This window comes from Rhinopithecus roxellana, chromosome 14 (genome assembly GCF_007565055.1).
Source record: "Rhinopithecus roxellana isolate Shanxi Qingling chromosome 14, ASM756505v1, whole genome shotgun sequence".
In the NCBI taxonomy this organism is placed as follows: domain Eukaryota; kingdom Metazoa; phylum Chordata; class Mammalia; order Primates; family Cercopithecidae; genus Rhinopithecus; species Rhinopithecus roxellana.
Genome location: NC_044562.1, coordinates 34718935 through 34731524, shown reverse-complemented (window position 1 = coordinate 34731524; position 12590 = coordinate 34718935). Strand labels below are relative to the sequence as shown.

Here is a 12590-nt window from a genome sequence, read left to right as displayed (position 1 = left end):
CTAACTCTGCTTCCCACATGCTCTTTGTTCATCTCCAGTCCTTTTCTCTACACTGTGATTAGAATATTCTCACCTGGATAATTCCCCATCATCTTTCAGATAGTTAGTAAATTGGGCAATTATTTAATACCCATCTCCTCCACTACAGTGTGAGCTCCATGAGGTCAGAGAAAGGTCCTGTTTTCTAAGTACTTTGTCTCAGTGACCTAATCAGTGCCTTGCATTGCAGACTTCTGGATTAAATTATGAACAACGGAATATGCAGTTTTCACATATGAACATTGAAATACAAATAACATACGTTATATTAAAGATTTCTATTTAGAACAATAAAATGGGGGCATTCTCAGCTAAAATTATAGCCTCTTCAAGAGCCTTCTCTGTTCCTTTTCTTCATTAGCCTCTTATTGCCTATTAGATACATGAATGGAGCTGGAGACCATTATCTTTAGCAAATTAACACAGGAACAGAAAACCAAATACAAATATGTTCTTACGTATAAGTGGGAACTAAATGATGAGACTACGTGGACACATAGAAGGTAACACCACACAGTGGGGCTTTCGGAGGGTGGTGGGTGGAAGGAAGGAGAGGATCAGGAAAAATAAGTAATGGGTACTAGGCTTAATACCTGAGTGATGAAATAATATGTAAAATAAACCCTCATTATATAAGTTTACCTGTGTAACAAACCTGCACTTGTGCCCCTGAACTTAAAATAAAAGTTAAAAAAAAAATGGCCTTTTTGTCATTGTATTCTCCCTAGAAAGCCAACTTTGACTTTAAACAGGCCATGCAAATAGCAGAGGCTATATGCTCACTCATTTCATGACCTTCCTTTGTCCCCTTTTATTTACAAAAAAAAAAAAAAAAATTAATTCCAGTGTTTTCGCAGTCACTGAGCTGATTCATGATGATACTAAGTAAGATATGCAGCAACTGATCCTTTTTCTCAAACAAGGGCTAGAGCACCAACAGCATCTTAGAGCTGACTCAGCAACTAAGTGAATGTGGAGCATTGGAGCAAATCACATAAAAAACAATTCAAAAGAATGTCACTTTAAAAACAGTTGAATCTCTTCTCCATTCTGACACAGGAAAATGCTACATAGGTGAGGAGTGAGAAAGAACAGCTTATGTTCTGCTCCTGGCCTTTTTGACTTCTCTCTGATAGCTGGTGGTTCCTTTGTTTCTTTATGAGTCAAGGCAAAGGTTTCCTGTGAAGGAGCAACTGAGGCTAAGTGTGTCTATATCAGGATGTGCAATTTCACACTTATCTATACACCAGGCTAGAAACGCAAATAAATGAAACAGGGTGGGTGTATGAAGCAGTGAAACTTGGTAGAGACCAGGGATGAACCAGAAAGCAGATACTCCCTTTAAGAGATCAGTTACTGCACTTTGGGAGGCCAAGATGGGCAGATCACGAGGTCAGGAGATCAAGACCATCCTGGCTGACACAGTGAAACCCTGTGTCTACTAAAAGTACAAAAAATTAGCCGGGCGTGGTGGCAGGCACCTGCAGTCCCAGCTACTCGGGAGGCTGAGCAGGAGAATGGCGTGAACCCAGGAGGCAGAGCTTGCAGACAGCCGAACCCAGGAGGCAGAGCTTGCAGAGAGCCGAGCTCACGCCACTGTACTCCAGCCTGGGTGACAGAGCGAGACTCCATCTCAAAAAGAAAAAAAGAGATCAGTTACTAATGAGCCCCAACCAATAGTCTCTACCTAAGAATATGAACTCAATGTTGTAGAATTTCCTATTGTCTAAGAGGTGCCAAGAATATTTATTTTTATTGGAAACTCCCCATTTTACAAAATTGGCTCTGAATTAAAAATTTTGTTAAGTATTAGAATCTTTGATTTTGACTCCATTCTATAGCATACAAGTTGAGCCATCTTCTTCCATCTGGGAAATGTAATAACTTCGTTTTTTATAAATGTAGGTTAGTTTATTTTTTTTTTTTTTTTTTTTTTTTGAGGCGGAGTCTCGCTCTGTCGCCCGGACTGGAGTGCAGTGGCCGGATCTCAGCTCACTGCAAGCTCCGCCTCCCGGGTTTACGCCATTCTCCTGCCTTAGCCTCCTGAGTAGCTGGGACTACAGGCGCCCACCACCTCGCCCGGCTAGTTTTTGTATTTTTAGTAGAGACGGGGTTTCACTGTGTTAGCCAGGATGGTCTCGATCTCCTGACCTTGTGATCCGCCCGTCTCGGCCTCCCAAAGTGCTGGGATTACAGGCTTGAGCCACCGCGCCCGGCCAGTTAGTTTATTTTTTAAAAACCTGTTTTTATTGTAATATGCTTCTATGGCAATAAGTGTCAAAAAGTTAGCGTACATGGTAGTAGTTTTCCCAGCTCCATTGGGCCCCAGCAATGAAGTAATATGCCCTTCATAAAAGTTCAGATTGAGGTTATCAACAGCAACTTTTGAGCCATAGATCTTTGTGACCCCATGCAGGGCAACCCCAACTGTGAGATCTTTAGGTTCAGGCTCGATGTTGGAGGAAAACATGTATTCAGGACCTGGAGAGAAATCAATGGAAGAGTTGTAAACTCACAAGTAAGGTAATGCAGCTAGAGTTAGACTTTATCTTTATTAAAAATTGAAGACTATAAAAGTATAACCCTCTAAGTAAAATAAAAATTCCAGAAACAAATGATTTATTATAGTCTTCAGCCTCCTCACTTGGTTACAGAATGAATAAGAGTGGAGAACCAAGGTTTATATCACCCATCTTTGTTGGAAAAAGCAGTCCCAGAATATGGTATTATAATTACAAATTCTCCTTTATTCAACAAATATCAAATAGTCAAAGGATATATCTAAGGCTTGGTCCCCTGGTTGGGCAGGATGATACCAAATTATGGAATAAATGATGCCTACAAGTTGTGATTTTAGAGTGATAAGACTAGTTCAGATCTGCGGCTTATAGAGTCCAGATCATTAATAACTATCTACACCTGCTTCAGGAATCACAAAAGGACCACTTATGTGGCCCGTACTCACTATAAAGATGACATGACTCACCTAGCATCAAGAAGACATAAGCTTTGAACTATTTTTCCAGTATTTGGGATGGGTTATGCTAAATTACTGATACTTGTTACTTGGTTACTTCTTATGATTGGTGACAGATGGCTGGAGTTAGGGGTGCAGATTGTGGCCAAGGAACAAAATTTTCTCTGTGTGAGTCTAACTGGACCACAGAGGGATCTGCAATCTTGGCCTAATTAGCGCCATATGCTAACCAACTGAGCTAATGAGCCCAGAAAAGCCATAACTTAATCCCCATAGGAGTCCAAAGACACATGTGTAGACATTTTCATCATGACTAAAAGGATGATAATTTTGCCATTTAGAAAAAAATAATTGAAACTACTAGTCATGTAATTTCTTATCATTTCTCTCATAACAAGGCATGCTGTTGACTGACTTGTCTTACTGGCAGATGGGTTGGTGTTCTGCATCATGATGTTAGTAAACATGAGGCCATTGCTCTTCTCAGGCTTCACCTCTGCACACCCAAATCGCTCCTTCCAATAAGAAGGAAGGATTGGAAAATACCAGGGAGCTGCCATACCATATGTCCCTGGAATAAAAATGTATCAGGAAAAGTGAGTTTTAGTTGACTGTTAACATTAAACATCAGAAACGAAACAGTAGATCCTATGTATGGTTTAGGAAGTAGTTTCATTTATTTGTTTATTTATTTATTTGAGACGGAGTCTTACTCTGTCAACCAGGCTGGAGTACAGTGGCGTGATCTCGGCTCACTGCAACATACACCCCTCCAGGTTTAAGGAATTCTCTGCCTCAGCCTCTGGAGTAGCTGGGATTACAGATGCGTGCCACCATGCCCAGCTAATTTTTTTTTTGTTTTGTTTTTTGTTTTTTTTTGTATTTTTAGTAGAGATGGGGTTTCACCATCTTGGCCAGGCTGGTCTTGAGCTCCTTACCTTGTGATCCACCCTCCTCCCAAAGTGCTGGGATTACAGGCGTGAGCCACCGCGCCCGGACTTATTTTTTGACACTATATAAAACTAAAAGGTGGTCTCAGTTTCCAAAGTAAAGCAAAAAAAAGATGACTTTTTTGCTCGTTAGTTTTTAAGCAGCTTCATTTACATTTACTAAAACTTATCTAACTGTACACTTATTGTAATGGAAAAAGCCACTGTATATCTATGAAATAAATGCTACAAGTTGTGATTTTACAGTGATAAGACTAGTTCAGATCCAGATTCTGGGTTTCCAACCCAGAAAATGCCACAGTTTAATCCCCATAAGGGTCTAAACAGACATGTATAGACATATTCATCCATGACTGAAAGGATAATTTTGCCATTTAGAAAAACATAATTAAAACTATTAGTCATATAATTTCATATCATTTCTCTCATAACAATGCATGCTGTTGGCCTACTTGTCTTCCTATTGTAAGTGTACAGGTAGATAAGTTTTAGTTAATGTATGAAGTTGTGCAATTCAATATTAGAACATTTCTATAACTCAAAAAATGTGTCCCATGCCCATTTGCAGATAATCCCTGCTCCCACCCCACATCCCACGCAATCACTGATCTGCCTTCTGTCTCTATCTATTCGTCTTTCACAAAGATCTTACATAAATGAAATCATGTTCTTTTATTCATTTATAACATCAAAAAATACATAAATATAAGTAGGGCTAAATGGAAAACTATCTAAGCATGTTAGAAAGGATGACTGAGACCTAGAAGGTCTTCTTCCTTTAGAATCTAGTAAATTCTCCTTAGAATTAGGAGATTTGGTTTTTCCCTTATAATATCTCACACTCCTATTTAGAGAGACTGGATTGATTTGACACTATTCTAAGCTTCTTAATTCACTCCATCTTTTAAAGGAATATCTGAGAGGAAATTTAGCAGTATATTATCTCATCCTGAAAATTTTTTGTTAGCTTTGGGATTTGAGTATTTCTTTTTGGAGATTATATATGGCAAATAAGATTTTTTTTTAATTAAAAAAAAAAATTAAAGGCCAGGCATGGTGGCTCATGCCTGTAATCCCAGCACTTTGGGAGGCCAAGGTGGGCAGATCACTTGAGATCAGGAGCTCAAGAACAGCCTGGCTAACATGGTGAAACCCCAGCTCTATTAAAAATACAAAAATTAGCTGGGCGTGGTGGCACATGCCTATAATCCCAGCCACTTGGGAGGCTGAGGCAGGAGAATCACTTAAATCCAGGATGTGGAGGTTGCAGTGAGCCAAGATCACATCACTGCACTCCAGCCTGGGCAACAGAGGGAGACTCCATCTCAAAAAAAAAAAAAAAAAAAAAAAATATTTTTTTAATTTAAAAAAATTGTGCAAATAAAATATTAGAACACATTATTAGTTGATTTATGTTGAAGTTACACATAAAAAGCATATATCTGTAGGAAGCATATTCATACCTGGGAAGACATTCCTGACATACCAAGCAATAAGGAAATAAATGAAAGAGTCAGCTAGGATTAGACAGCACAGCCAGCCAAATGAGGTGGTGTCATCCTGAACTGGGGAGCTGTACATATTTTCCCACTGAAGACCTAAAAAGTGAACATAAGTGTTTATTCTTCTGTGACACACAGCACAGTTGTGAAAGATAAAATCCAGTTTTAAAGAAAGGGGACCCACCAATGCCCTGTTCTTCATATCGTGCAATGTATTGGCTTGCATAACTGAATGCTGTTGGGGACAGCAGGCTCTGTGAAGAAAGGAAACAGCAATGATAGTTCTTGTAGATTTCATGTATTTCACCCAGAGGGATCCTAAAATACTTAAAAGTTTGGACATTTGTATAGATAAAATTGATGCTCATTCTCTAAGCAAATTTAAAAATACAGCAGTCCCTTACCAACCACGCTACAACTGTGAAGGAAGAGCAGAGGGAACAGCAGAAAACAAAAACAGGAAAATTACAACTTGTAACCATTCATTAAAAAATCAAAATATACATTTGAACTCATTAAATGTTGCTTGACAAGTAATAAAATAGGTAATTATGGAGTAATTCAGTATTAAGACTAAAATTTACTGAAAACATTAAGGGCCAGAAGGTGTTTTCACTCCATACATTTATTTCAGGTATAGAAGTATTATGAATAAAAATATACTAAAATATCAGTTGATTGAATACTGATAATTGCAACAAATTAGAAATTTAAATATTGTTTGAACCCAAAGTTGTCAATACTAGATAAAGTTATTCATTACTTTTTATTTCCATAAATAGCAAAGTTTTAATATGATGAAATTTGCTTCTGCTTTCTAAATTTCAGTCAGTAATCTTAATGCTTTAATTAAAATTCTTAAATTAATGTAGTGCTTCTGAATTGAAAAGGCAGAAAAGAATTTAAGGTTGATTATATGCTGTCGGTGTATTTGTCTTTACACATTTAAGCTATATTGTATGTCATGAGAACCGTGAGAATTGTTCACATATGAGAATAATTCCAATACCAGAGGTTCCAAGATGTTTCAGGAATTGGACCAGAGAGAAGTCAGAATTCTTGACGACCTCTGAAACATGATGTATGACATTTTAACTGTTCTTTCTTTAGGAACTATTTCTTAACAGTATCACATATCATGGTTTTGTAAGCTCTTCATTGTCTTGTATGGTATACAATGATGTAGGAAAAGCTATCATTAGGACATTGAGCTTAGTTTGCTTTCACTGAATTTCAAATTTAGATAAGCGAACTTCCAGTTTGAGAATCCAAAAATAAGCAAGCAAACAAATAAAAATGGGTCATTTCCCACTCTGCCATTCCAACAGTTGACTTACCATGAACACTTTGACTACATAGCTCAACTCATTCTCTACTGTAACCAGAACAATAAATGGAAAGAAGGCAATGATGTAGATGAGGCTTCCAATCAGAGCTGCGATGTTGGTGTTGTTGAAGAAGACACTGATAAGATAGCTCATGGCAATAACCGAGAAGCTGTAGTCCGAAAAATACAGGAACAAAATGAACCCATTTGTTTTAGGAAGAATATTGCCAAGCTTGAGTATAATGATGAGGATCACGATGGTAACCAGTAAAAATCCGACACTCTCTATAAGCCAGGCAAAAAAATGGCTGCAGGAGTTGACACCCATCATCTTCATGTACTGTAAGAAGAAAAAATGTGAGGTGCTTGTTATGCTGATATTCTCCCAAATAAAAATTATTCCCTGTATTATGTCGAAATGTCATGATAGTCTCTCTATGTATGGAACTAGGCATTTTAATCATTTACATAAATCAAGAATTTATCCATGCTTGCTATGTGAAATATGCCTATATAAACCAGAACATCTTAGATTATTTGTTCACAGAATGGCACAATATAATAAACAATTTGGATGGTGAGGGTTTGTTTAATTACAGTTCCACTTGATAATTGTTATCCAGCTGACATCTCTAGATTAAACCAATTTAGAATAGATTATCAAATTTATGGTATCCTCTGAATAATTTTACATGATTTTGACATTTGTGCAGGCATGAGCATTTCAAGCTGGTGAAAAACCATGGCTTAACTACTAGTTCAATGTAGAGACTGAGCTCATAAAAATCCATAATTTTTTTTTAATAAACACTAATGAACAACCCAATCAGTATTTATGTTCCTGAGAGAAACAGTATACCTGATTCCTAAGAATTTAAAACACAGAAACTTAAGAGAGATCTTCTGCCTTTAGCTATAGCCTTCCCATCCTTAACACTTACTGACAGTCTGGGTCAATATTTGTCATCCTTGTTTTCCAAAACGCCATTTATACATTCATAATAAACTCATGTATCTGAGATCCTCTATACCTCTCTCTCAAATGATATTCTTTGATATCTCAGTGATATCCCCAGAGGCCAAGGCATTCCACAAGGTAGAAAAATAAACCAGCACAATCTATTTGCGCATTAACTCAAAAGGATTCTGAAAGATTTAAAGTCCCCTGGGAACATCACACACCTGGGCCTGTCGGGGGGTGGGAGGCTAGGGGAGGGATAGCTTTAGGAGAAATACCTAATGTAGATGACAGGTTGAAGAGTGCAGCAAACCACCATGGCACGTGTATACCTATGTAACAAACCTGCACACTGTGCACATATATCCCAGAACTTAAAGTATAACAAAAAAGTAATAAAAATTAAAATTAAAAAAATAAAAGATGTAAAGCCCTGTGGACCTTCGTTTGGTTGAATTTTGTGACACGTACTTTGGTGTAACCTGGATATCCTGGTTTCCAGTTTTAACAATTCATGATTAATGTTAAGCCTATGAACCTAGTATCCTTTAAAAAAAAAAAAAAAAAAAAAAAAAGGAACAAAAGAAATCACTAACAGGCCAGGCGCAGTGGCTCCCACCTGTAATCCCAACTGTTTGGGAGGCCGAGGCCAACGGATCACCTGAGGTCAGGAGTTCGAGACCAGCCAGGCCAAAATGGCAAAACCCCATCTCTACTAAAAATACAAAAATTAACCAGCCATGGTGGCAGGCACCTGTAATCCCAGCTACTCAGGAGGCTGAGACAGGAGAATAGCTTGAACCCAGGAGGCAGAGGTTGCAGTGAGCCAAGATCATGCCATTGCAGTCCAGCCTGAGAGAAAATAATGAAACTGTCTCCAAAAAAAAAAAAGAAAGAAAGAAAGAAAAGAAAAAGAAATTTCCACTAACAGCTTTATAACCCAATTTTTTCTTTTTTCAAAATCAAGGATAGTCAATGCCCCACCCCATTAAACCTAACTTTTCCAGGAAAAAAAAAAAATAGTGAATGCACTAGATCTTTTGCTCTACAAGCAAAATCGTGAATTTTACTTTTTGCTTTTGTAACATCACATTTTGATAACTCTGCTGCTCCAGTTGTTACCAGGGAAACAGCTACCTGGCTGCCAACAGTAGCTGTTGGCTTTAAGCTAATCACCACTGAGAAAGAGCCTGTGACTTTCCCTCTTAACTTTGCCCTTTTTCTCACCTTATTCTCTCCCTAATGTGTTTCTCCTCCGAGACCCCGTCACCATTTGTAGTAAAGACTCAACCTATGCTTCTGTGGTTCCATGGAAAGTATGGATCAAAGTAGCATGAAGCACAGGTCACTATGGAAAGTTTCCCCAATTGCTACACATGCTATCACTGAAAACAAAATTACATTTTAGTGTGAAAAAGACCTCAGATATCTTATTCCAGCAATTCTTTGCGTGTACCCTACCCCATTTGAAAAAAATACTGTGTCATGTTTGGTGACTATTTCAGAGGTATTCACCTGTTCCAATATGATATGTTAGTCCTTTTTATTTCCCTTTCCTACTATTTGTATTTTCATATTTTTGTGCCTATTTGAATATAATTAAGTGGGGGAGTTATGGAACCTACATTACTACTTCCCAAGCTGATATTTACCACAATTTTATGTAGCCTATACAAACATATTTCCCCCCAGTGGCAACATATGTACGTAGGGCACAATGTCAATGTATTTCCCAAGGTGGTTTATAAAATATCGAGACCGTATCAAGGCCACAAAATAAAGCTGATGTCACGTGTATACACATGATTTTCTTCCCTGACAATTGATAGCTTTCTATAAATCACTTATATATTGAGAATATTCTTCATTCCTAGACTTGTTAAAAGATAATTTGGCAGGCTTGAATACCAGGACTAACGGTATTTAATCAATGTAATTTTGAAATTTTTGATACTCAAGATCAGATTCAAGTCCCAGGAATTTGTAAAAGTTAGATACTGATCATTTTGCTTTTTCCTGAAACAGGGTGAGTTAGGTGCTTCCAAAAGCATTCACTATTTAACATTGTAGCATGAAACTTCAGTGTGAAACTTCAGGATTTTACGCCACGAGGAAAACAGCTGCTATTCATAAAGAGAAAGAGCAGTGAGAGCATATAAGTCATCCATAAATTATCCAGATTCACTGCCAACTTTGTTGTAATAAACAAGACCAAACTTGCTGATGGAAGGGGGCCCACCGAGAGCGGCCGGCTGTGCTTTCTTGGATGCCATTAGTTCCTCCTCAAAGTGACAGATGTCAGGTGCCAGCTTTGTAATCAGAGAGTCACTTGTCTAAAGCCTCCCAAACCTGCCAGAGCAATTCATCAATATCTGATAACCTGTTGCTCAAAGAAAACCCCTCTGCATAGTGGCCAAAGTCTGCCTAGTTTACAGGAGAGAATAAGAAAGAGATTCTAGAAGAGTTTGGATAAATGTGTTGCCACATTCATGAGAAGCTTACGCATAGGGATTGACGTAAATACTGTCAAGAAAAGAAATCAGAAATACTCATATATTTACTTGATAGCAATATCTTCATTCAGTTCCGCAGAATGTCAAGTACTAACTCATAAGGAATAATAACATTTTCTACCTCAATTTCTATAATTCTATTAACAATAGACATTTATGTTATTGGGTTTTTTAGTATAATATAAAGGATGTTGTGACCATTACTGGAAACGTTTCAAATTCCCACTGGTGGGGTGGATTAGTGTATGTCAGGAAAGCACAAAAAATTGTTTAATGTGAAGCACTAGGAGACTAAAAAATCTTTGTGTAATTATTGGTAACATCTCTGCGGCCCACATATATTTTAGGTTACCTGGCTGAACTGAGAGAATGACTCCAAAATTCTGTCTCCAACAAAATATAAGCACTGAAAGTCCCATAGATGACTTACATTAGATCAAACAGATGAATCGAACTCATAAACCATGAAAATAATGAGAAAAAAATACTCTTCTGTATGTTATGAAATCAGATTTGTATAGCTTTATTATTTTAATTTTTAAAAGCAAAGTGCAGAACAAAACCCAATCAAAAGGCATTTTTAAAGTACTTTTTTTATACTATGGGCTTACTTTAATAAGTAAACTTACTGGATTTGTGCTAATTTATTTAACAAGGTAAAGAGATTCGTGGAATCATACCATAACGAAGTCAAAGATAAGTGGCTTCATTGAGATACCAATTAACTTGGTTTTCTTGCCAGGATTGAGAATAATTATAGAAGGAAAAAGGGAGAATATTGATTTTATTTACCTTTTTTGTTTAATTTGAATGATAAAAAAGGTAGGACTTGGGCAGCTTTAGACTTTATCAGAATATAAAAAGATGGTATTAAAAAGTGAGTTTGAGTTTCTGGTAGCTTAAGAGATTATCCATCATCATCTGCAAATGTCCTTAGAAATCTATGTTATTAAAGTAAGACTAAGGGTGAAGGTAGCTATGATCTGGAAGACGATTGGTTGGAAGTCAAAATACTTCCGTTCTACTGCCAGATCTACCATTAACTAGCTCCAAGGTCTTCAGCAAGTCACTTCTCACTTTCTGAGCTGAACCTTATATCTTTAAAAAGGAGTTTAGATGAGAACTGTGCGCAGTGGAGCGAGGCTGAGCAGGAGGCACTAGGGACATCCCACTCCTTCCACGCCCGCCTCCATCAATTCATTTCATAAACACACCGTATTTCTTCGAATTTAGGACACCGTTGAGGGTGTGCCATTATTTTATATGCCACCAAGAAAGAAAGATTACTGCCAAATAAATCATGACACCCTATCAAATGTATTCCAATTTCAGAGGCTTTAAAAAGGTGGAGGGGAAATCAATGTCTTAGAATTGATAAAATATGAATAATTGAGCTCCTCCTCTGTTCTGGCAGACAGAGGGAGCTACATTCTGGAAATAAATGTTGAATGAAGTCTAGATGATCAGACTCAGAGAGTTTAAGAGATTGAGCTCAAGTGTATATGGCTGGCAGAATTGGAATACAAAACCTGACATTCTGATTCCAGGTTCAGTGATCTTCCACCATGTCACTTTGACCCCAAGACAAGGGTGGTTAAATTTTAAAGGTAGATGCAGGCCAAATGGAGACACAGAGCTACCAAACAGAAACTGGTTCATAGCTAAAAACATGTCTTTCGCATTTTCAGTTGAGAAATGACTTTTCGTTATGCTTTCATATTTTTTGGTGACATACATAGATGTTTTCAGAGAGCATCATCTTCAAACACGAAATAATACAATGTGTGTGTATTGTATACACACGGTTTTATATGCATATATATTTGTATCTATACTGTATGCATACATGCTTCTATTTACTGTTTCTGTCACAAGTAATATTTTTAAGGTAGGTATTAATTTTGAAGTAGAAACAGACTCCGTTTCTGTCACAGTTTCTATCTCAAAGGTTTTCTTCACTCTGTGATGATTTGCTTCTGAATACTAAGAACCTGAAAGAAACCTAGAAGGTAGGGGCTTGCAATCATGATTATGGTTGAAGGCATGGATTCAGCTTTCTAAATTGGAATTAGAAAACCATTGCATACAGTCCTGAATACAACAGGACTCAAACTAGTTGATGAGAAGTTTAACAAATTATAACTGAAATATAAAAATACAGCTGTGTGGATCAATCAAAATTCAAACAGAAAAGGTAAAAAATGTATGTTTAAATGCTGGGACAACACTGAAAGCCTAATGCTGAACTAACAGAAATATGAAGCAGCAACTTGTATCTTACAGGGAGAAATGATCAATTGTCTAAAAGCATTGTCAAGGTAAGT

At 37.3% G+C, this 12590-nt stretch overlaps 1 protein-coding gene across 1 annotated transcript in view; it reads right to left on the bottom strand.

The window, feature by feature from the left end:
- Positions 1-12590, bottom strand: part of ABCA12 (ATP binding cassette subfamily A member 12) — a 215645-nt gene that overhangs the window by 54937 nt on the left and 148118 nt on the right. The window contains exons 24-28 of the mRNA XM_010372163.2: positions 6806-7135; positions 5653-5722; positions 5430-5564; positions 3441-3587; positions 2334-2520 (exon numbers count right to left, since the gene is read on the bottom strand). Of these exons, the coding sequence (XP_010370465.2) occupies positions 2334-2520; positions 3441-3587; positions 5430-5564; positions 5653-5722; positions 6806-7135 (869 nt within the window). The remainder of the gene's footprint in view (positions 1-2333; positions 2521-3440; positions 3588-5429; positions 5565-5652; positions 5723-6805; positions 7136-12590) is intronic.